At 39.6% G+C, this 26,670-nt stretch overlaps 1 protein-coding gene across 4 annotated transcripts in view; it reads right to left on the bottom strand.

The window, feature by feature from the left end:
- The window catches only part of LOC122557951 (activating molecule in BECN1-regulated autophagy protein 1-like), a 384,568-nt gene that overhangs the window by 26,886 nt on the left and 331,012 nt on the right, over positions 1–26,670 (bottom strand). For 3 of the 4 annotated variants that reach the window (XM_043706207.1, XM_043706208.1, XM_043706210.1), the window contains 3 exons: positions 24,027–24,116; positions 19,155–19,342; positions 5,937–6,119 (listed from right to left, as the gene is read on the bottom strand). In XM_043706207.1, coding sequence (XP_043562142.1) covers positions 5,937–6,119; positions 19,155–19,342; positions 24,027–24,116 — 461 coding nt within the window. The remainder of the gene's footprint in view (positions 1–5,936; positions 6,120–19,154; positions 19,343–24,026; positions 24,117–26,670) is intronic. The other variant, XM_043706209.1, reaches the window with a different exon arrangement.

The raw sequence follows: 26,670 nt of genomic DNA on the forward strand, positions 1-26,670 counted from the left end.
GAGGTAGACAGTAATAGAAAGATATGCTAATAGGGTTAGTTGAAGTATAGCAGGACGAAACTCATGGAAAGCATACCCAATTAGACTGAACAGTCTAGTTTTAGTGATGCTAATGCACAAATATTTTCGTGCTGATCGTAGGATCGTAGGGGATGCCAATAATGGGAGTAGGGACTGTGCAGTGGGAGAATAATGAATCTGGGGCAGCATTATTTGGAACATGAGCAGAAACTTTGACGTGGGAAAGTTCTGTGCTTGGAACATGGGAAAGGATGCTTGGACACAGGCATAATTCAAGTAGCTCAGAATGTGTGGAATGAGCATTGCTGGAGACTGTATAGAGGGATAGGGAGGCTTTCAAAGAAGTACTAACAATTTGAATACAGTAGGGTAAGATTTTTATTTTTGGAGTGGACTGGGATTAGGCAGTGTTGGAGTGGACCAGCTTTGGTGGTGCAGTCAAAGAAAACAAGTTCTGGTAAAATTCAGGGGCTGAAAATATAGAAAAACAAAGACCATGGGTTATATATTTGCTACCAAGGTAGATAGCTTGAGTAGCGAAATTTCCCGACTGAACAGACGAGCCTCAGTTTAAAGGGCTTTGTCAAGCCAAATTTTTATTCCAGGCAAGAGGGGAAAGGATAGAGTTGGGCCTACCGTTCCTGAAAACGGATCCTGGTGGTTATAGGGCAGGATAATGACAAAGCAGTTTGGTAAGGAGACCCAACTCAGTTCTCTGGGACTTAGTCCCTGTTGTTTTACAATATGTTAAGGCATCCAGCCTTAGCTTCTGCAATTGCTGCTGTATGGCTCAAACCCATGTCACCTCCAGGTTCTATGTAATTCCATGTAACTAGCTTTCCTGGAGCATGCCAGGCTCAGACAGCTACGGAAACAGCTTTATATGTAGCCTTCGGAAGGAAATTGGGTAAATATCTAAAGATAAAACATGGAGTGCATTTACTTTCTAAACCAAACTGTTACTGAGATCCAAACCAATGCATGATAGTGCACATCACTACGCAATCTCAATACCTACTCATCTATCCAGCATGAGCAAATTCAGGCATCATGTGGGGATTAAAACAAATATCATTGCCCAATGTAATAACATCCTTGGGTAATGCCAAGAAAGACTTCTATTGAAATTGACCAAACAGAATGCAATAAGTTTTCCGAACCATCTCCTGATGGCCATCAAAGCAGTCCAGTAGATGATTTTAAAATGTTTCTCACAGACAACCGCAGCTGGCCTCTTTCATTTTTAAAGAACAGGGATTAGAAGCAACTTCAGATCAGAACACTGAAACAGAACATATCTGCCCTTTGAGAATATTTATGTCTATACCATCAATTGATTGCGAATTAGGGTCTTTGGAACAGTTTGACTGCAGCCTGTTTGCACTTGGCACAAAATTCAAATAGAGCCACTGAATGCAGGTTTTTCAACTTTTTCAGGACTATCCACTTTCCTCTCCTGGCAAAAATTGCATCTGTCAGAAATTGGTCCTGGATTTAGCCCACCATTTATTAAAAAATTCCAGATTTGGTCAGACTGCTCAAAAATCTGTTGCAATTCCCATCCACAGCAATAAGTTCCAAACAAATTCTCAGCTGAGAACCAATTGTTTGTTGATGCATAAATGTTGATTAAAGAGCTTAGCATTAAGTTAGCTGTGTGAACTTTGCTTCCCTATTTTAACTTCACCAAACCTTTTTGATTTGATTTATTATTGTCACATGTACCTCAGTACAGTGAAAAGTTTTCTTTTGTGTGCAGTACAGGCAGATCATACTACACAAAGGTTAAAGGGTGATTGAAGTTGAAACTTTATTGCTGGAACAGCACAGCAGGTCAGGCAGCATCCAGAGAACAGGAGATTCGACGTTTCGGGCACAGGCCCTTCTTCAGGAATGGCCTGAAGAAGGGCCTGTGCCCGAAACGTCGAATCATTCCTGAAGAAGGGCCTGTGCCCGAAACGTCGAATCTCCTGTTCCCTGGATGCTGCCTGACCTGCTGTGCTGTTCCAGCAATAAAGTTTCAACTTTGATCTCCAGCATCTGCAGACCTCACTTTCTCCTCTAAAGGGTGATTGAACAAAGCGAGGAATAGAAAGTTATGGCTGCAAAGAAGGTACACAAAAATTAAGATCAACATTAGGTCTGAAATTTGAGAGGCCTGTTCAGAAGTCTTAGAACAGCAGGGGAGAAGATATTCTTGAACCTGTTGGGGTACGTGTGCTTAAGTTTTTGTATATTCTGCCTGATGGAAGAGGTTAGAAGAGATTGGGACCCCGAGAAACAGCTATAATACAGTTTCTATCTGGTGATTTGAAACTATTTTAAAGTTATAATGTACTCATTGAGATTTTTGTTAGTTTTTAGAGACACTAGATGAAACACAGAGGAAAATTCATATGTTTACTGACTCCGGAAAAAATTTGTTGCAACATGTGTAGCCTTCTATATTCCTGTTGACCAAAAGGAATTGTTTGTTAACAAATTGAGATGTGGACTCAGAGCAAGCTAATAAGCAAGCATGGAAAATGTGGCTAGAACCAATAACATTAAGCAGAACTGAGGCCAATAGCATAAAAATGATAGAGAAGTGTCACATTTGCAGTAAAGAAACGTTGGGAGAACTATAAAAACCAATATTAAAAAAATATATTGCAACTGTCTGTGAACCAAAGGAGAGACACTGAAGGAAATCAAACTGATGTGTGGTGCTTTACAATTCACATGAAATTACTTGTGAAGGTTTTTGCAACCTTTATAGAAATTGGGTTAATAACTCATGCTGTTTTGTGCAGCAGCTGTGCAAAATGATTAAGCGTGGCTATAATCTCATAAAAAGGACAAATAATTACATGCGAATCATCCAAATATATTTATATAACAATTTCCCTCACCGTTCTGTTTACACAATGCAATTGTGCTTCTAATGCTTGCTATATCTAGTTATAGAGGGGGGGAAAAATAAATGACATGCACTTGTTACAAAGGAAAATTCAGAGGGGACAACATCATCAGTGCTCTGATAACCTGAGTGGCGGTTCAAACGTGACTGAAGTACAGACCTTGCAGTAGATTGTTTGAGCCAAGCTTGGCACACTCCTTGAAAATAACAAAAAGGAAACAAAAAACACACAGGCAACATTTACATTAGGCAACAAAAATCGACAAACATGGTCTCAAACATATTAAATTGGCCTGAAACAAAAACAGAATATGCTCAGAAGGTCAAGCCAGCCTCTTTGGAGAGAATTAACATTTCAACTGCGATATGCCTTTTGACCAGAAATGAACTGACCTTATCTTTACTATGTTGTGGACAAACCACAGCAGACTTGGAGGCTGCCACGTTGGCATATTTGACAAAGCAGCTTGCTGGTTTAGTGTTTTTTTTTAAATGTGTCTGTTCTTAAGAGTTTATGCTTTAGATTGGAAGTCTGATTTTTTAAAAAATGTTCATGAGCCACTGAAAACCTTTTTTAGCATGCAAGGAATCTAGAAGATGAAGACACAAAGTAAATAAAAGTTCTTTAAAAATACTTTCAAAGTTAGAAAAAAGGGGCACGGAACTCTAATTTCATCTGGAATTTTGCCACTTTGTATCATTCATCTGTGTTCTTGTCAACCTTCACTGGCTTTGGATGCCTTAATATGCTGTTAATAAATGACCATCCTGGTTTACAAATCATCCCACGTTCACTCTATAATATCCTCTAGGCCAATGTCTATTTGTATCTTGTTCCAGATACTGTTTAGGTGTCCTGCTATGAAGGGAAATCTACATGGCGTCAAGCCTATTCTTTTAAGGGCAAAAATTATTATTGCAAGTAAATTCACCTTAAGATTAATCAGAAGGGTAATTGCTCTTAGAAGCACCCTGATCAATAGGCTTGGGAAGTTTCTCTAAATATGAGAAAAACAAAGATTTTTCTTTTTCCTTTCTTGTCAGATGTGAAGATTTGTTATTAGAACATGAGGATTCATTTCAAAACCTGATTAGATTAGGTTAGATTCCCTACAGTGTGGAAACCGACCCTCCAAAGAGTATCCCACCCAGATCCATTTCCTTCTGACTAATGCACCTAAAACTATGGGCAATTTAGCATGGCCAATTCACCTGACCTGCACATCTTTGTAACTGTGGGAGGAAACCGGAGCACCAGAGGAAACCCACGCAGACACAGGGAGAATGTACACACTCCACACAGACACTTGCCCAAGGCTGGAATCAAATCTGGGATCCTGGTACTGTGAGGCTGCAGTGGTAATCACTGAGCCACCGTGCTGCCCTATGTAAGAGACATATTTGGTTAGATGAGTGAGTTTATTTTAGTAATAAACCAATATCAAATTAATTAAACTATCCATGAGAAGATAACGGCTTTATTATTGACTAATGACATATGATTTGAAAACAGAAATAACTTGTATGTCCATGAAGAAGAGGGTATACAGGAGCTGCTAACTACAGTAGCAAACATGGTTTTGTCCAATTGTCATACACTCTCTCGCTCGTTTTCCTTAAATCCACTTTGATTTTCACCCATCTTTTCGTCAAGCCACTGACTGAAGTTAGGGTGCCATTGATGGTTTACCTGATTCTAGGGAGGTACTACACTCACGCAGTTGTGTCTTTCTCCAACATTCATTGGTACAGAGTTTTCATCAGGGTTAATGTTTACTGATCGAGTATGCAAACCTTGGTTGTTTTTACTATGCAACAGACCTGGACCTTTTCTGCCATCCTGTTCAGTATGGATACAGGGTATGCATAAAGTCATTGTGCAACTTAAAAGTTGGTGATGCAGTCTCAATTGAAGTAAACTATGAACAGCACATGGAGGAATAATTCTTAAAGTTTGAACTTTCAAATTTCTACTGCCAATCTTTGTGTTAAATCAGTAAATTGAATGTTCTGACAGTTTATCTTTTCATCAGTCACCATTTTCAATCAGCTTCTGCATTAAACATAACATTTAGAAGCTTTATGAACTATGCTTTTCTTTGCAACTTACACTTTGCTTCTACTTGCATACCTTCAAGGTTATTACGAGCAGCCTGTACTGGCAGAGTATATTCACTCACTAGATCACTAAAGGAACAGCAATGGCTCTCAGGATTTGGTCTACTTTAGTCTGTAATACTTCTAGCATTCTAATAATTGACAAGTAAAGCTGGAAGAAAGATTGAGCAAAAATCAAGTTAAACTCATTGACCAGAAACATTCAGAGTAATGGATCTATGCTGATAGTAATTTGTCTTGCATAGCAAAGTTCCTGGATTATATTACCCTCTGTGCACACATTAACATTTTTACAATGTCTTGAATATTTTGAAAATATTGTGGTAGTTTTCCAATCTAATTTCTATTATCTATAGTTCCATCAGAATTTTTGTAAATACAGCTGGATTGTTACTGTATTAGAATATGAAGAAACACAGCAGCAATTTTCTCCCTTATCAGAAAATAAAAGTTTTCAAAAAAATAGGAGTCACACCATCTTTTCAAAATCAATTAACTCTGAATACTAAAGGGTCAATTCATTGGTTTACGTGATATGTAGCCTATTTGAATCAGAACTTGGACTGAGTTTCGATTGCATACATAAATAAGCCAACTTAGAAAACAGATTTTTGTGCCAGCCATACAGATGGTGATTACATTTTACAATATACTTGAGCCTTCTTGAAAACCTTGTATACAGCATCAGAGGTTTTGATGATACATTATAAAACGACTTCAAAATTCAAGTTATGTTGCCTCTGCCCTGCAAGAGTACAACAAATCTAATCACATGAGTTCCTCCTTGCTGCATCAGCAGGTTGAGTCACACTACCTGCCCCAGATAGATGAACGTCTGCATCCAGATGGTTGCCTGAATTCTATGCTGAATATGCTCAGATACTGGTTTGTGACCTACCGGTAGTAGCAGTGCCGGCTCCTGATGCTGTAGGGCTCATATCCGTCTGTTGTGCAGAGGAGGAGGAGTTGCCACCTGCATTCTCCAAGGGCCAATCTGAACTTGTTCCTGCACTGGCCTCTGTCAGCTGACTAACTGTGGTCACTGGTGGTGGCTCTGCCTCATTCAGTGAAGACTGACTGGCTGTTGAAGGGAATACACAGCCATAGTAAGATGCATCAACTCAGAAAACATCATGATAGCCTTTTCACTGTGGGGGAAGATATTGCACTTGCTGTTTAAAAATAAGTAAAACAACATGAATTTCGAAATTATGCATTTTTTTTCCATTTTTTTCCCCTCACAGATGAAGAGGACAACTGTGATATAAAAATGGTATGAAAGCACTGCAGTCCCTCTGATCAAAAGCTCAAATACATAAAGTAGGTAAGATGGTAGTGTGGCTTTAAGTTTCCAGCATTGAAAAATGTGTTTTTTTTGGTTTGGGGGGGCAATAATTAAATCTAGAGATATCTAGTCAAAAAATGTTTCCCAAATCATGTTGGAATATAGTTGATGCCACTGAGAAGTAACACTGAATTTGATAGTCATATTCACTAACCCAGTCCCATGACTAGTAGTTATTACAAAGCAGTGGCGGTGAGAGTTAATGACAGATAGTTTTAGAGTTAAAAGCTCATGTCCCAGGACAGATCCAAATGTGTACATTGTCTGGCTGGCATAGCCAATCTTCTTTCCTTGCTAATATGTTATCTGCTACACTGCTAGCTTCTACCTTTTATGTGGCACCTTGTCAAATCCCTTCTGGAAATCCAAGTACAATACATTTACAGATTTCACTTTATCCACAGCAATTGATTTAACATAATTTCCCTTTCACAGAATCATGTTGACTCTTCCTGATTACCTTGGGTTTTTCTAAGTATCCAGCTGTCTCCTCCTTAATAATCAATTCTAATAATTTCACCACAACACAGGTCAAGCTATCTCGCCCTAAATTGTCCTGCTTCCAGCTACACTCCCTTCATGAATTAAAGAATTATGTTCACAATGTTCCAATCTCATGAAGTTTTTCCACAATCTAGCAAATTTTGGAAAATTAACAACAACAAATCTACCACCTCAGTAACCACCTCTTTTAAGACACTAGGATGAAGGATTTAAGGACTTGACATCCTGCACTTGATTAGTTTAATCAGTATCGCTTACCTAGTGTTTGTAATTTCACAGGTTGGTCTCTCCCTTCAGCTTCCTATGATCCTCTATAGTGAAGCCAGAAGTAAAATATTTGTTCATTTCATTTGCCATTTTCTTATTATCTACTGTTCCCTTCCCATTCTCTCTCTCTCTCTCTCTCTCTCGAGGACCAGCACTCACTTCACTTGCTTTTTCCTTTCTAAATAAATGTAGAAACTCTTGCTATTTGTTTTACATTTTTCGCAGCTTCCTCTTGTGCACTATTTTCTTTCTCATTAACATTCTCTGCGACTTTATGTATGCTATTAATTGACTTGCTACTCACTTTGTGCAACTGTATGATTCCTCCTCAAGTTTGACATTTTTCTTAATTTCTCTAGTTAGCCACGGATTTTAGTGCTCCCTTTAGGATTTTTCTTAACAACAGGAACATTCTTATTCTGAATTATCCCTTTAAACGTCTATCATTGCTTCTCTATTTAACCTATCCCTAGCCGGGTTTGTCAGTTCACTTCAGTTAGCTCAGCCTTTAATCCCACAAGATTGCCCTTATTTAGGTTTAAAAGAGTCTTAGACCCACATATCACCTTGTCAAACTGAAAATTTTACTTTGGGGTGTCCTTATTCTGAGATCATTAATTGATTTTGTTTGTTTGCTCTCTGGTTGATTCCAGAATGTGTTACTATATGCATGAATTTCTCATTCAGGCCATAATGCCAATGATTTTTCCAGTGATAAGAAGATTAAAATCACCCATGATTATTGTAAATCCTTTATCACGAGCACTCAATATTTTGTTCTGTACACTTTATCCTTTAAGGAGGGCTGTAGACCAATAAAACCCACTAATGGCTTCTTTTTCCTACAAACCAATTCTAAATCCTCATCCCCTGAACCCAGACAGTCTTTAACTAAGGTACCAATGCCATCCTTAATTAACAGAGCTACTTCTCCACCATTATCAAACTTCTCATTCTTCTTGAATATCATGCACCCCTCAATATTCAGGGCCCAATCCTGATCACCACGCAGCCACTCTCCATAATGGCTATCAGATCATATTTATTTACTTCAGTGTGTGCTACCATTTCGTTGACTTTGGTATGAACGATAGGCAGATGCAGATGCAGAGCAACTAATTTTGTTTTTTGTTAAGTTTGTAAGATCTAGTCTTCACTGTTGGTGTATTCTTATCCTTATTCCCTCTGTTCTCTTCCTATCATTTGCTGACCTTCATTGTCCACATTACTATTTTGCTCTCCTGTTTTGACTCTAGTCTTTGATTTACTACATATATTCCTCACCTTCATTGTTTAATTTGTAACCCATTCTACTTGCCTAGTTATACAGTTTACTAGAATACTGATCATGGCACAGGTTCAGGTGCAGACTGCCCCAAAGGAATAGCCCATTTCCTCTAATGCTGATGTCAGAGCCCCACAAACCAGAACTCATTTCTCCCACACCAGTCTTTGAATCATGTGTTCTTTTCATTAATCTTGGCAACCTCTGCCAAGACACACAAGGCTTAGGTATTAATCCAGCTCCTTGATCCTGGTCCATCATTCAATTAGATCATGGCTGATGCACACTCTAACTCTACTTACCTACCTTAGTATATCCCTTAATTCCCATATGTAGCAATTAGATTGATTTTATCAATATCTTCTTGGGTAAGAGGATCCCAGATTTCCAATACAATTTTTGACTTCAAGCAGTACAGACCTTAGTTGTGAAAATAAAAAAGGTCTGAAAATTGACAAGTAGATTGCAATGAACATTCAACTCTTTGTGCTTCGAATATACGAGGCATGCAAATTTAATGTTGGCTGCTGATACCTACATGTAGCCAGCTCTGCCTAGAGGTGGGAGGCTTCAGGTTAATGCATTGCCAGCACAACTTTCAGGTATGCCAGCACTACAAGCTGCCCAGCACTACAAGCCGCCCATACACCAGAGATTTGCCTTCCTCTGTATCCAATTTAGTTTGATGATTGGATGATGATGTAAAGTTAAGTGGAAAATTAAGCTGCAAGGGTTAAAGCTGCAAAAGAGTATAGATTTTGAGAGATGGTGGTAGATGGAGAATAGTATGGGCAGTTGTGAAATTAGTTCTTGAGAAGGTTAGAGACAATAAATGTTGGTATACAGAAGGCTTGAGGCTTGAACACAAAACACAAAGTTAACATCCAGCCACAGCAAGTAAATATAAAAGAAAATAGGATGTCAACCTTTACTGCAAAAGATTTAGAGTATAAAAGGTAGTCTTGCTGTAATTATTTAGGGCCAATGAGAGATACAGTTTTGTCCCTTTTTGTAATGCAGGATATCCTCGCTTTAGAGCAACATTGGGAAATTTACGAAATTGATTGCTGGGAAGAGGGGCATACCTAATGAGGAAACATGGTGGCTAGAACTAGGGGTCATATTCTTAGAATAATAGAGGTTTATAAAATCATGAAGGGCATGGATAGGATAAATAGCTAAGGTCGTTTTCCTGGGGTAGGGCACTCAGAACTAGAGGGCATAGGTTTCGAGTGAGAGAGGAAAGATTTAAAAGGGACCTAAGGAGCAACATTTTCATACAGACAGTGGGGTGTTTATGAAATAAGTTGCCAGTGGAAGTGGAGGAGGCTGGGACAATTACAGCATCTAAAAGGCATCTGGATGGGTATATAAATAGGAAGGGTTTAGAGGAACATGAGAAAACTGCTGGCAAATTTAGGATATCTGGTTGGCATGTACAAATTGGACTAAAGGGTCTATTTCCGTGCTGTACACCTCTATGACTCTAAGTGGGTTGCCATTTAAGACTGGGATGAGGTGGTGAATCTTTGCAACTCTCTGTCCTATAAGCTGTGGATGCTCTACAGTGCATAATTAAGAATGAAATAATTAAATTTTTGGACATTATGCAAATAAAGGGCTACTGGAATGGGGCAGGAGAGTGACACTAATGCAGAAGTTCACTCAATGTTTTACTGAATTGGGGCGGGGGGGGAAGAAAGAAAAAAAAAATCACAAGGGGCCATTTGGCCTACTCTTGCTTATCTTCACACTGAATGGCAGAGCACGCTGGAGAGGTCAAATTTCTTACCACGACTCCTCTTTCTTAAGACCTCGAAGCTGAGGGAGATGAGCTTCATGGTTCTGATATCTGAGAAACAATGAGTTAGTAGAAAATAAAGTCTGTAGTTTTTTAGAATTTCTGCAAGAAACAGAATTCTGTGTATATCTCTTGTACTTCTGGAGGTGAGGAAGAGTCATGACTATTAATATTAGTATCGAGAATACTGGTGCCAGATGCCAGCTTGTGTAATGCCCCAGCATGACAAATTTCCTCAATTATAGGCAAGCTGTTAGAGAGAGGGAGAAAAACAGTGGCGTATGTCTAATTAGATAAATGTCTAATTAGACTGGTCAGGCATGCTGCTTAGCAAATGATTTGAGGGTGGCATTGGCAGGAAGGAGGGGACAGATTACCCGCCCAGTTATATGGTGCTGACAGATCTATTTAGGGAAGCAATGGTAAGGAGATCACAAGATTTAGTTTGAAGATGTAATGGAATGATAGTTAGAAGGTGAGATAACAATATTTTTTCAACGCAAGAGGAGATTTCTGTAGCATGAAGTAGATAGGGTCATTATTTTTAAGTCATATTTTCTAAACTGGGTTAAAAATAGATTGGTCACATTTCAGAATACACCCAAAAAAAACCTGAATATCCTATTGGATTAATCTGATTATACCGAGACTCCCCTCTGCAGGCTTCCAAAAAACTGATGGACACAGGCTCCCCAGTTCTACCGTCAACTGCCTCTATTCAGACTTCTTGAAGTTAGTCAAGTGATATGCTTATTCCCATCAAGAATAAATTAAAATGTACAAGTGAAATTGAACCAGTTGGCTGCAAAATAACTGGAATCTGCAGAAAATTTAGTACTGAACAGCACCATTAGTGTACACTTGATAACTTGAGTCAATACAAACTAGATCGAAAAGTATAGTGCTGGAAAAGCACAGAAGGTCAGGCAGCATCCAAGGAGCAGAAGAATCAACGCTTCAGGCATAACCCTTCATCAGGAATGTGGGGTGGGGGTAAGGGGGCTGAGAGATGTATAGAAGGGTAGTGGGGCTGGGAGGGAAAGGTAGCTGGGAAGGCGATAGGTGGATGGAGATGGGGTTGATGGTAACAGATTGGAGGAGAGGGTAAATGGACAGGAAGGAAGACAGATTGTAGGAAGGAAGATGGACAGGTGTAAGACAGTTTGAGATGGCAGTGCCGAGTGGATCTGGGATGAGGTGGGGTAGGGGAGATGAGGAAACTGGTGAAATCGATGTTGATTGGAGGGTAGGAGGGTTCCAAGATGGAAGATGAGGCATCGGTACTCCAGGCGCCGGGTGGCGAGGATTTGGCAGAGGCAGAGGCCCAGGACTTGCATGCCTTTGGTGGAGTGGGAGGCAGAGTTGAAGTGGTCGGCCACAGGGCAGTGGGTTGTTTGGCATGTGTGCCACAGAGATCTTTCTTGAAATGCTCTGCGAGTTGGCATCCTGTCTCCCCAGTGTAGAGGAGACCACATCAAGAGCAACAACCACAGTAGACGAAGTGCTTGGATGTGCAGGAAAACCTCTGCTGGATGCAGAAGGATCCTTTGGGGCCTTGGACGGAGGTGAAGGGGGAGGTCTGGGCACAGGTTATACACCTCTTGCGGCAGCAAGTGAAGGTGCTGGTAGTGGAGGGTGAATTGGTGGGGAGAGTGGATCTAACGAGGGAGTTATGGAGGGAGTTGTCTCTGTGGAATGCAGACCATTGGAATTCGGACCTGTTGACCACTCTTTCCCTCCCCACCCTTATTAGCATTCCGCAGATACCACTCCCTCCACGACTCCCTCATTAGGTCAACGCCCCCCTCCACCAACCCACCTTCCACTACCAGCACCTTCCCTTGCCACCGCAAGGTGTATAAAACCTGCACCCACACCTCCCCACCTCTGTCCAAGGCCCCAAAGGATCCTCCCATATCCAGCAGAGGTTTTCCTGCACATCCGAACACCTCATCTACTGTGTCCGTTGCTCAGATGTGGTCTCCTCTACATCAGGGAGATAGGACACCAACTCACAGGACATTTCAAGGAACATCACCGGGACACATGCACCAATCAACTCCACCTCCCTGTTGCCGACCATTCCAACTCCCCTTCCGCAAATACATGCAAGTCCTGAGCCTCCTCCAATGTCAAATTTAAGCCACCTGACGACTGGAGGAAGAATGCCTCATCTTCTGGCTAAGGACCCTCTAACCACATGGCACTAAGGTCGATTGCACCAGTTTCCTCATCTCCCCTCCTCCCAACCCATCCCAGATCCAACTCAGCACCGCCCTCTTAAGCAGCTCTAACCTGTCTATCTTCCTATCCACTCCACCCGCCTCTCCAATCTATCACAGTCACCCCCCCAGCACCATCTACCTATCGCCTTCCCAGCTACCTTCCCCCAGCCCCACCCCCACCCTATTTATCTCTTAGCCCCTTTCCCACCTCCCCCACATTCCTGATAAAGGGCTTATGTCCAAAACGTCGATTCTCCTGCTACTTGGATGCTGCGTGACCTGTTGTGCTTTTCCAGTGGCACACTTTTCAACTCTGATCTCCAGCATCTGCGGTCATCACTTTCTCCACCTCAATTTGAACTAGTCCAAATTTTGATGAGACTAATAGCAGACTGCAATGTCTAGCACCTGTACATTCACAGTTAAACAGGAGATCAGAAAATTACCATCTAAATTGTGTAGCTTCTTAAGGTGCTGTTACACCGTCATCTTGTTCAGAGCCTCAACTCCTACATACACAGAATGGAGAGAAATCTTAAATTTATATCACTCACACTTCATTCACCAGCAACTGTTACAGCTTGTGAACTGCAGTGCAAGGACCTAAGACGAAAAATGAACTCTGACCAATGTGGCATCTAATTTAGCAATTACTGCTTGTTGGATATTTTTAAAAAGTCCTTTTTTGTTGTCCATTTTATTTCTCAAACATACATATTAGTAACAGGAACAGGCCACTTGACCCTTTGAGCCTGCTCCATCATTCAATATAATCATTATTTATCTGATTAAATCAGATTTCTGCTGACCCAATAACCTTCCATACGCTCGATTATGATGAATTTATCTACCTCTGCCTTAAAAACAGTCAAAGATATTGACTTCCACCAGCTTGTGAGAAAGAGTTCTGAAGACTCAGGATCCTCTGTGAGAAAAGAAATTCTAATTTCTGTTCAAAATAGCCAACTCTCATTTTCAAACAGTGACGCCTAGTTCGAGATTGTCCCACAAGAGGACAATTCCTTCCCACATGTTTCAATCAAGTTACCTCTTTACTAAAATACAAACCAAGCCAATGTTTCCTCAAAAGACAAGTTTGCTAAACTTTCTTTGAACATCTTTTAATTTAAGAAAGAACGTAAATAATTTAGGAGATCAATATGTGCACAATACTCTGGATGTGATCTCACCAATGACTTGTATAACTGAAGCATTAAGTCATTACTTTTATAATTAAGTCACTTAGCAATAAACAATAACATTCTATTAGCTTTTCTGATTACTTGCTGCACCTGCAAACGAACCTTTGCGATTCTTATACTAGGACACCCAGAATCCTCTGCGTCTCATAGACCAATTAGATAGTAACTCTTCCCCAAATACACAGTTTCACATTTTCCCACATTACACTCCATTTGCTAGATCTTTGCCCTCTCAACTGACTTATCTATATTCCTCTGTAGCCTCATATTCTGTTCACAAATTACTTTCCCCATTTTGACGTCATCAGAAAATTTAACAAACCTTTGGTATCTTCATCCAAGTAATTTGTACAGATTTTAAAAAGTGGAAGCCTCAAAACTCATCCCACTGGCATATCCTGTTGCATCTTACCAACCAGAAAATTTATGCCCACTTTGTTTCCTGCCAGCTTGTCAATCTTTGCACCATGAGCTTTTACTTTCTGCAAAGAACTTGAACTTGGCATCTTATCAAGGGTCTTCTAGAATTCCAAGTACCGTAAACCCATTGCTTCCCCTTTACCCACAGTACAGATCACTTCCTCAAAGGCGGCCAATAAATTAGTTAAACATGATTTGTCCTTCACAAAACCATACTGACTCTGCCTGATCACCCTGAACCTTTCCAAGTTCCCTGATGAAATGGTAAATTCTAACATTTTCCCATGACAGAACTTAAGCTAACTTGTCTGTAGATTCTTATTTTCTGTCTCCATTCTTCAGTTACATTTGGTATCACTTGATCCCATCTTGCTTCCCCTTTCTTATTTTCTGTCCCAGATTTGCAATTGATTAGATATCCTTAAGTGACACTTTCAGATTAACATGGAGTTGTTTATTAACAACACTTCAATCTGACTGGTTAAGGTAATACATAGTTACATTTCTGGTTTACACGTGCTCAGTAAAAGATCACTGTGCCCTTTTTGTATTCTAATTTAGATAGCTCAAGTGCAAAATTCCAGAGGAGATCTGTGGGCATATCTAAGTGTAATGGAGAATGATCACCACAGAGCAAAATGCAGACCACGGTATTTTGATAAGCATACCCTAATGTCACATTTTTATTATTTAAGAAAGTGACAGAATATCTGCAACAAATACAAACCTTAAGAGTTTAATCTCAAGACCCTTTGAATGGATAAATGATTTTTTTTTAGCTTTACAGCTTTCAATTGAATGTTTTTAAGGCCAAGATAGATTGTTTTTTGATCAGTTAAGGAATTAAGGGCTATGATGAGCGGGCGGCTAAGTGGAGCTTAAGTGAGTCTACGAAAAGATCAGCCATGATCTTACTGAATGGTAGGGCAGGCTCAAGGGGCCAAATGTTGTGTTCAGTTTTAGGTCTATATACCTAGGCATGAACAATACCAGTCTCAGGAGGTGATGAACTCTTTTGAGTTGACATAACTTCATTTGCATTGTGATCAGTAATGAATAAACCATACCTGTCAGATATGAACAAATCAGGGTATTATGATATTACTGGATATACTAATTGATTTTCATAATCTCCGTGATCTTTAGTATTTCACTTTAGTAATGTTTTCCTGTGCTAGGATGGGCCATTTAAGCAGTCTGATTATACACGACTATGACATGACCAAGTATTATAATGAAGTTCATTATTTCTTGATATCCACAGCGTTTGAACTTCCTTCCACTCTAATAGAGTGATGGGAATATGAAGCAATGGTGCAGCAGTGGAAAAGTGCGCTATAGGTGGCTGATAATATAAAGCCTTAGAAATCATATGACTATGCAAAATACATCTGTGAAGAATGCAAACAATTAACAAAGCTTTTGAACTTAGTGTAAAGATTAAACTAGTAGTATCAACAATTCACCCATCCATCAAACCAACCCGATTGATGCTATACCCTATATACCTTGTTGTTAGTGCCAAAATAATGATTCTTCAATTGCAACAATTTCAAGTACGGAATAGCGCACAGTTCTAGAGAAACACTGCTTTTTCTGAAACAATATTGACACAAATGTCAGCCACAGTTGTTTGTAACACTCGCATTTGAGTTAGAGAGACTGGAGCACATAATCCACATGGACATTCCAGGTACTTTGCACCATAGATGCCCCTGGCCTTTGGATGGGACATTAAACTGAGATCCTGTCTAAACTCTCACATGGATGCAAAAGATTCCAAGGCACTGTTTTAAAGAAGAACATGGGAGTTCCCCCACAGTGTCCTGGTCAATATTTAATCTTCAACCTAATTAAACAGATTATTCAGTCATTTATCACCCTGCTGTTTGCAAGGTCCTGCTATTTCAAACTGGCTAGAGTTTGTTAAACTGGCTAAACTCAATGGAGTTTAGAAGGAAGGGGGGAGGGTTGAAAAGATTCTCATTGAAACTGACAGAATATTGAGAGTGGATGCAGAGAAGGTGATTCTACCAGTAGGAGAGACTAGTAAACCCAAGGCACAACCTCACAGTGAAGGGACAACCCTTTAGAACCGAGATGAGGTAGAATTTCTTCAACCAGAGGGTGGTGAATCTGTGAAACGCACTGCCACACAAGGTTGTGGATACCAAGAGATTAAGTGTCTTGAAGACAGAGATAGATAGGTTCTTGATAAGTAGGGAGATCAAAGGTTACAGGCAAGAGACTGGGGTTGAGAAACCTATCAGCCATGATCGAGTGATGGAGCAGATTTGATGAGCTGAATGGCCTAATTCTGCTCCTATATCTTATGGTCTTATGGTTGTCATGTGTCTACGCTGCAACAGTGACTATATTTAAAAAGTACTTTATCGGCTGTAAAGTGCTTTGAATGTCCTAAGATTGTTAGAGGCACTCTATGAATGTAGGTCTTTACTTTCTTATGAAAGTAAACGGTGAAGTTTTAGATCTAATAATACATATTAGGCTTCTTAGTGACTGGAAGTTTTTTTTTAAAATAAAAAATGGAGTCATTCTGTTGTTATGAATTGACGATGGACAGTGCAGCCTATATTTTAATTGAATATTGTTTATGACATTGGAATTAAAAATAAATCATGCCAATAGCTAGCTGCTGTGCTGTAAGCCATGTGAAGCTTTGTTTTGGGTGGATTAATGAAATAAAGCTTCATTTAAAAAAAGTTTTGTGAAGAGGGTGCACAATGAATATAATCAATATGCCAACAGTTACAAAGCTCACTGCCTGAGTTCTCATATTGAACAATCCAATTGTCTGAATGTTTTTCTTCATAGCATTCTCTACATAAATTTAGATTGGAACTGAATTCTTCAGTTATCCAAACTGAAAGACTCAACACATTAGTCTTTTATCAAGTCACCAATTTTTTTTTTGCTTTGAGTTTGAATTCAGCTGTTCTTCAATGTCAATATTGGATGGATTTAATTATGATTTGTTCTCAGGGTGCTGGTTGGAAAGGGCAGGCAGATAATTATTGCCATCATTCTTTGCCCTGAGGACATGTTAACCACATTGCGTGGGATTATGTTACATGTAGGTCAGAGTGGATGGCTGGCGAGTTCTCTTTCCTGAAGGCCTTCAGCAAACTAACAATCTGGCGGTTTTTGCCATTTGTTCAATCTGGTCATTTTCTTTCTCACCTAAGCCTATAATTTATTGATTTTAGTCCAACAAAGTGCCATAGATACAACTTTTGGAAAGTGCAGACCAGTACCTCTGGGCTACTACACCTTTAGGCTATGTTTTATAATGAATAAACACATTTGCAACTTAAGTGTGAAAAAATAAATGGAGGAAAATTAATTTAAGGTGTTTCGGAGCAATAATCGAACTTTCTCTGACAAGAGAGAGGGAGGTTCATGAGGTTGTTACGAAACACCAAAGTGCTAGATTAAACAGCCAGAAAAATGGAGTACATGCCATCTGAATTAGGCTGAGGATGTACAATGTATTACTCAGACCACACTTGCAGTTACAGTAAAGTCAACATTTGCAAACATACTTTTTTTCCCTGCATACTGCTGTATGATAAGAAGAGCAAGTAAGATGACTCAAGAGGAAAGGTTAAAATTAAAATCTCAATGTCTGCAGTCCAGAGGGAGGGACAAAAAAACAACTTATGGAAAAGTAATCAAAGAATACCAACGACCTAGATAAGATAAATCATGAATATTATTTTAAAATGAGGCCAGAGTTAAAAATATAAATTCATGAACAATAAATTTGGAACGATACCACAGGGAAATAAATGTATGGAATATCCTGCCAGGGAAGGCGCCAACTTTGTAAATCATGTAGTTTTATAGTTGGGAGAGTTAGAATAATCATGCACTTTGTTCATATATCACTAATATCAGGACAATTTAGACTGAGAGGCAAGGTAAAAGCAGCCTTTTCTCAGTGAAATGGTTTAAACAGATAACACACCTAACATTAATAATTGCTCTCATAGAATCAAGTTCACACTAACTCAGACCTACTCCCCTACCCTATCCCTATTACCCTGCATTTCCAAAGGCTGATCCATCTAGCCAACACATCCCTGGACACTATGGGCAATTCAGCGTGGCCGGTCCAACTAATTTGCACAACTTCAGACTGTGGGAGGAAACTGGAGCACCTGAAGGAATCCTATGCAGAAACGGGCAGAATGTGCAAATTTCACACAGACAGTTACCCGAGAATCTGGAACCCTGTCGCTGTGAAGCAAAAGTGCCTGGATTATGTTGACACATACAAACATAATAACAGCTACATATCTATGCATTTCAGGGGGACAAAGTCTTCTGATGTTTTACAAAGAAATTCCATTTTTTAACCTGGGATTTTCCAACCAACGTGTTAGCCACTTAATGGATCAAAAAATAAAATATTCAAGAAAGAATTTAAGAAAGGAGATATCACAAATCTTGGAAGCATCTATTTGTGGCCAAAAAATAGAAAAATAAATTAGGTTGCAATTAATTTACTTATAATTGCAACTAACTTTTGATATTGAATTGCATTGAAATGATTCGACAAAGGGTGCTCTTAAAGGTGGCTGCTTTCACATCAAATGTGAATCAGAAATATTGCTGTTCAGAGTTAACTAGCTTAGCTTGCAATTCCCAATTCTGGTTTAAAATGATTGATTTGCCACACACAGCTCATCCACCAGGCCCACACAATTCTGTATCTACTGATGCCACAAAAACAGCTGAGATTCACATAGAAGCATGGCAGCAATTTTGTTACATTGATTGGTTCATATATTTTTATATTTCTATCATTTTACGGTTTTAAAAATAAAGCTTTATTGTTAAGTTGCACCAAAAAGATAAACATAAATGAAATTTTGCACAACCTTTTCTTAAATGGGCTATGGGTTGAAAGAGATAGAACTGGTTGCCCATAATTCAAGGAAACTGCAGACACTCAGATATCACAAAGTTGACACGATGGCCAGTTTTCTCACTTGATACTTTTACAGCTTATATAAGTTGTTCCCATAATTCTGGGTTTCTTACCCTGGCTGGTCCCTGAAGTGGTAGCTTCCTGCAAATCCCTGTCAGTTTGGGTCTCTGCATTCTGCAGTTGTGGAGATGGCGTTTGGGTTCCTTGTGAGGTCACAGAAGGGGCAGGATTGCGAGGTTGCAGACCAATAGCATTCATGAGTCCCATATCACGGTCTGTCCTCCAAGATGTCCGGTTTGGCCTGAAGTAATAGCAAAATTATTACTCAGATTAGTATTCCAAAAGATTTTTCTCTAAGCAAACAGGTGTCATGCTTACCAATAAACAGCAGCTTTCTCATTTGTATTTTTCCTTTCCTATTTTGCCTCCCATTATGTTCTCGCACAATGCATAATTCTGGATGGATGGGAGAACTCTTTCAAAGTCATTTGCAATACTATTCAATAACTCATTTCTGTAAGGTGTACTGAGAGAGTAACTAAACTATTTGCATTTCTTTATTGGGAAACACCCAGTCAAAAGAGAGACATAACATTAAGACAAGAATTCTGGCCTAAATCAGGTCTTGCCACCTCATTGCATTTGAGCTTGAAAATAGCTAATAACTAAACTTACGCCACCAAAACTAAATTACATTCTGAGACAGTTGATCAAGTTTACAGGTTGATTTAAGTTTACAGACTTTACAGATCTGCAAAACGAAACTAAAGTGTAAAAACATTTCCTTTTTAAAGAAAATTGCAGAAAAAAAAATCCCAGCATATAACTTTTGCAGGGAAGTAAAGAAAACTAGATTTACAATTTAAGGCCATACCTGGTATTTTGCTAAGTTACTCCAGGTAATTTTTTTTTGTTTAAAAATGTGAAAATTTAATGAAAAGTTCTTCCGGTTAATCACTGGGTATTTAAATTTCTCTTCAAAATTAAAGATCATTACATCATGTGCGGCACGGCGGCTCAGTGGTTAGCAATGCATCCTCACAGTGCCAAGGACCTGGGTTCGATTCCAGCCTTGGGCAACTGTGTGTGTGTGTGGAGTTTGCACATTTTTCCCGTGTCTGCATGGGTTTCCTCTGGGTGCTCTGGTTTCCTCCCACAATCCAAATTTGTGTAGGTCTGGTGGATTGGCCATGCTAAATTGCCCATAGTGTTAGGTGCATTAGTCAGAGGGAGACAAGTCTGGGTGGGTTGCTCTTTGGAGGGTTGGTGTGGACTTGTTGGGCCGAAGGGCCTGTTTCCACACTGTAGGGAATCTAACCTAATCATATACTACTCACTTAAAAACTCACTTGGCAGTATATATTTGTGTTTTGTGCTCAGCATTAAGAACCTGAGTCAAAGCAAGTATGAAGACTATTTTTCTGGCCAGTAAAGTGTAAAGATTGGTTTTTAAACTTCCAGCAATCTCTTAATTGTCAAATATAATGTGCAAAATGTGTAAAAAATCTAGACATGCTTAAGTCTACCTATGCAGATCACACCATTTAAATACAGGTTGGCTCTGGAGGCTGATTTGGCCACACAGCCTTCCAAATGAGTGTTAATTGACTTCCTTATATTTAATGGAATTGAGTTTCAATATCTGATCAATAGGATGAATTAATGGATATCACTTTCAAAGTTCATGTGATGCTCAACATATGTGGAATTCATTTGACTCAAGCCTAGTTCTAAATCAGTATAATTTTCAGGTCTTATTTCCTAAACAGTGTATATGAAGAGGATACGCTGCCTCATTAAGTCTTAACACACAATGTGCTTCACTGTCAAAATGGCTACACTTTGTTTTGTAAATGTTTTGCACTGAGGACGACAATGACAATTCTGTATCTATTGCCTTTCCAGAATTCCTTCAAGAGCACTAAGTTTGTTTAAACATGTACAGTAGGAGTTGGGCTTGCAAACTACAGCTCCAACACAGCTAACACAATTAATAAGATGTCCTAAGTATTCTATATATATTTTCCTTAGCAATTTGCTTAAACCAAAAATATGACTGAATAAAGAAATGAATTATATTTATATAGTGCATTTCACAATCTTAGGATGGCCTAAAGAACTTTGCAGCCAATGAACTTATTTTGTGAAAGGGAAATTATTTTTGACTAATTCATTAGAGGTCTTTGAGGAAGTTGATAAAGGGGAACGAGTGGATGCACTGTACCCAGATATGCACCTTGTCAAACACCTGTTGGAAATCTAAATAAGAGCTCATTGTAGATGGAAATATACAAGCATACATAGAGGATTTGTTAGCTAATGGGAAGCAGACTGCAGGCATAAATAGGTCATTTTTGGTTTAGCAGCATATGACAAGTGTTGTGCCACAAGGTCACACTTATCAAAGGCTTGGAAGAAGCAACCAACTGCATAGTTTCTAAATTTGCTGATAATACAAATCGGTAAGTAGGTTGTGAAGAGGATGCAGAAAGTTTACAAAGGGTTATAGATAGGTTAAGTGAGTGGCAAAAAAGTTGACAGACAGTGTACATTATGGAAAAAAAAAATGTGAACTTGCCCACTTTGGCAGGGACATCAAAAAAAGCAACACATTCGTTAAATGAAAAGAGACTGCAGAAGATGTACACAGGGATCTGAGTACCCAGGAATGTGAAACTTAAAAAAGGTAGTATGCAGGTATAGCCGTTTGACTAGGAAGGCAAATGGAATGCTGTTGCTTATTGCAAGGGGAATGGGACGATGGTGAAGCTACACCTAGAGTTCTGTTTACATTTCTTTTCTCTATTTAAAAAAAGAATCACAATTGCATTAGAAGCAGTTTAGACAATGTTCACTCAAATGATTCCTGGGATGAGGAGGGCACTCTATGAGGAAAGCTTGGACAGAATGGGCTTAAATTCACTGGAGTTTCAAACAATAAGAATTGATCTTACTGAAAGGTATCATAACTTGAGGGGACTTGACAGGGTGTTTCATTTTCTGAGAAACTAGACCTAGAGAACACAGCTTAAAAATGAAGAGTCGTTTATATAACATGGAGATGAAGAGGTTGTCTTTGGAATTCGCTTCCGTGGAGTGTGTGGAGGTGGGGAATGAATACTTTTCAGATAGAGAGATTCATGACCAAAGGTTACAAGGTTATCTGTGGTGTAGATGGGAATGTGAAGCTGAGGCTACAATTAGATCAGCCATGATCTTACTGAATTACCTACTCCTGTTTTCTTAGAATCCCTCGAGTGGAAATAGACCATTTGGCCCAACGAAACCACACTAATTCTCTGAAGAGCATCCCACCCTGACTCACCCTCTACCCTATCCCTGTTACCCTGCATTTCCAATGGCTAATCCACCTAACTTTTACATCCCTGGACACTATGGGCAGTTTAGCATGGCCAATCCACCTAACCTGTACATTTTTGCACTGTGGGGGAAATCAAAGCACCCAGAGGAAACCCACACAAACATGGGAAGAACATGCAAACTCCACACAGACAGTACCCGAGGCTAGAATTGAACCCAAGTCTCTAGTGCTGTGGGGTAGTAGTGCTAACCACTGAGTCATCATGCTGCCCCAAAGTGCTGTTCTTAAGTCACATGTAGTTATACTGACTGAATTTAGATTAGATTACTTTACAGTGTGGAAACAGGCCCTTCGGCCCAACAAGTCCACACCGACCCGCCGAAGCGCATACCACCCATACCCCTACATTTACCCCTTAGCTAACACTACGGACAATTTAGCATGGCCAATTCATCTGACCTGCACATCTTTGGACTGTGGGAGGAAACTGGAGCACCTGGAGGAAACCCACGCAGACACGGGGAGAATGTGCAAACTCCACACAGTCAGTCGCCTGAGGCGGGAAGATAGACATTAGCCAGGACACTAGGGAAAACCCTCTTGATCTTCTTTCAAATTATGTAATATGATCTTCGACGCTGACCTGATAGGGCCTTGGTTTAATGTCTCATCCAAAAAAAGTATCTTCAACAATGCAGCATCCCTAGGTTGGATGGTCAGCCTAGATTTGTGCGTTCAAATTTCTGAAATTAGATTTGAACCCACAATCTTCTGAAAAAACGACTGCCATCGACTGAGCCAGGGCTGACATTCAGATCATTACAACGAGAACTGAACCATTTTTGAAGGTTTAGCAAATGACTGAGCACAGTTAGAGCTTAAGCTCTGTTTCATCAAAGAACCTTTATAACAACTGGAAAAATTTACACTGCAGCGAACTCAATAAACCAGCTAACTGAGTAATGAGTAAAGGTCTGGGTCACAGAAAGTCACGATGGAATCCATGACGATTTCTCAATTAAGCTAAAAGATCCCACTTTACAGATTCAGTAATAACCTGCAGGTTTTCTGTTCACAACCCTGTATTAGAAATGCTTTGAGTATTATGGAGAATAAATGAACTGAACTAGAAAATGTTTGCTCTGACTTGCTCTTAACAGTATACAAACAAAATAAAACAAACTTTTTTCCAAATGACCTGGTAGCTAAGTCGTAAATTACTAGTTAAATTATAGTGCTAATGTAAAAGAAAGATTAAGGGCTCTAATTCTTCTACTTCGGTGATTCACCAACTTGCTTGTCATCTGCATATCTTGCATCAGTTAGCTCATCCCAGAATTGTACATCATTTGGAATCTCCTGCCTTGATCAGCAGACATTCATCACCTCTCCTCTGAGTGTTGTTCTGCTTTGCTGCTGCCAACTGCCTCACAGTGCCAGAATTAAACATGTGTGAGCAATCCAACTAGAAAAAGGCAGCCTCCATTTCGCCTGCTGTGCCTGTACCCAGCTCTTGGAAAGCAGTTTTCTCCTTAACTGCAGCTTATTATTTTTTGTGTGTTCTGTAGTGTATATTATAGCCTCGTGCAGATCCGAGCTGGAATTCAAATGAGTAAAACTAAAAGAATTTGCACCCAAAGCAGGAAACGTGAGATAAGTTTACCCAGGCCGCTCATTGTTCCTGTTGCTGTGGTGGGAGGAAACAGGCTCTGACAGTTGTTCCCAGTTGTGCTCGGTCTCCAATTTCGATGCACTGCAAAGAAAAAGAGTACGGTGGTTATGATTTTGTTCTCTTTCCCTTGGAGCTCCACATGCTAAATGAATTCAACTGCTTAACACAGACTTGAATACATACTGTGAAATCATACACATAGGAGGCCACTTGGATCATTTAGAAATGCCATCTAATTAGTCCCAACCCTAACTTTCTACCCCATACTTCTACATGTTTTTCCTTTACAAACATTCATGCATTGATCATTTCAATGTTACTTTTCAACATGATCTCATCACACTTTCAGGTAACACATTCCAGATCATAACTTACCATGACAATCTTTTGACTCTCACTCCCTCGAGTATTGAATTTGAAATGGCTCTCATTTACAAGCACCTCTCCTCTGCCTGCTCTGTCCCTACCTTGCATTCTCCTGCAGCTCACATCATTGAGTACATCTGCTTTTCTGGCATTTGCTTCATTTGGATTTGTTCCACTGCTGGGTTGCAGTTTTGTTGTAGTCTTTAAATATCTTGGGCACGTGGACGGGAGCATTCCTCCTGAACCTCTCACCCTTACTTACATTTCTTTAATGCTCCTCAAGCTATCCTGGGCCATATCCTCCTAGTATTACCTTCTTATTCTGTATGATGCATAGTGACTCATTTTTTTTAAAGATTTATAAGTACAAGTAGTTTGTTTCGGTCAAGACATTACTGGCAGAAATTGTGTATGAATGCTTTACTGTATTTTCCTTATCGTGTTTAATGAGATGTTCCTTCCTTATGCATTACAGCTTTAATTCAGCACTATAATTTATGGTGGAATTGATGGCGACATTCAGGAATTTAGAAGCTCTAACCAATCCACTGTTCTTTTGTCACCATTTTTAAAACCCTAAAAGGCAGCCCACCAGATATGGTGGATCGTCAATGTTTAGACTGTAAGACATTGGACCAGAAGTAAGCTATTTAGCTATTTGAGCCTGCTCCACCATTCAATTAGAGCCTGGCTGATCTGATAACCCTTAATCCCTCTGTCCTGCCATTTCTCAAAACTCTAGATTACCTTAGTCATTATAAATCTGTCTATCTTAACCTTGAATATTCTTTATGACCCAGTCTCAAAGCCCTCTATGATAAAGAATTCCAGATTCACAAACTTCAGAACAAATTCCTCATCTCGGCCCGAAATGTGCAATTCCTTTTTCTGACCTTATGTCATCTGGTCCTAAACCGTCACTCAAGGGGGAATACCTCTCCTCATCTACCTGTCAAGTCCCTTAAAAATCATTTTTGTTTCATTCTTATATATTCCCATGAGTACAGGCCCAATCTACTCAACCTCTCTTCAAAGGGCAGTCCTCCATACCCAGGATCAGCCAAGTGAACCTTCTCTGGACTTTCCTTAGATAAGGAACCCTAAACAGGTCACAGTATCCTGCTGTGGTTTGACTAGAGCTTTGAATAGCTTGAACAAAACCTCCCTATTTTTAAATCTAATTTGATTTGATATGATTTATTGTGGTCACATGTCCCCTTTGAAATAAAGGCAAACATTCCCTATGCTGATGTTGGATTCTAGCATTTTGTGATTCAAGCATAAAGACTCCCAAATACCTTTGATCTGTTGCCTTCCACTGTCTTTCTCCATTAAAATACCATCCACCTCCTCTATTCTTCCTGCCAAAATGCACAACCTGATATTTATCCACATTGTATTCCATCTGCCAAGTTTTTGTCCACTTGCTTCGCCTGTACACATCCCTCGGTAAATTCTGGATGTCACCCTCACTGCTTTCCCAATCCTCCAATTTACCACTAAACTTTACCACATTGTATTTTCTTTCTTTCAATTTGATGCTGTCTTTAACTGCCCAGGTTAACCATGGTTGGCTTATCCCTTTCACAGAATCCTTTTCCCTCACTGGAACATGTTATTTTAGCAGAGCCTTGAACTAGTTTCTTAAATGTCTGCTATTGTTCCTCCTCTGCCTTTGCTGCTAAACCCTTTCCCCAGTCCATTCCAGCTAGTTCTGCCCTCATTCCTTTGTAATAAGCTTTATTTAAGCTTAGTGCAGTTGCTCACAACCCAAGTTCCTCCCTCTAAATTCAATCATGTTATGATCAATTTGCTGAGGGGATCTTTTACTCAGACATAATTTATTAAAGCTCATGAACCATACCTCACCAAATCTAAACTACCCTGATCCCTAGTTGGATCCACAGCATATTCCAGGAAACTGTCTGGAAGACATTCTGTGAATTCTTCCTTGTGACTACCTTTGCCAATCGATTTTCCACGAAGATTAAACTAACCCATGATTAATGTACTGCCTTTGTTGATGTCCTCATTGTCTCCTGATTTATTATCTGTCCCACTGTATAGCTATTGTTAAGGGGCCTATCAACTACTACGACTACCAGTCTCCTTCCCCTTGTTACTTCTTACCACCACCATTGGGATTCTATGTCTTCTGATCCAAGATAATGTTTTTCCAATTGTATTTATTCCATCCCGTACTTCAATGTGACCCCACCACCATTTCCTTCCTGTTTGCCCTTTTAAAAAGTCAAAATATCCCTGAATA

Source organism: Chiloscyllium plagiosum, chromosome 16, assembly GCF_004010195.1.
Source record: "Chiloscyllium plagiosum isolate BGI_BamShark_2017 chromosome 16, ASM401019v2, whole genome shotgun sequence".
NCBI lineage: Eukaryota > Metazoa > Chordata > Chondrichthyes > Orectolobiformes > Hemiscylliidae > Chiloscyllium > Chiloscyllium plagiosum.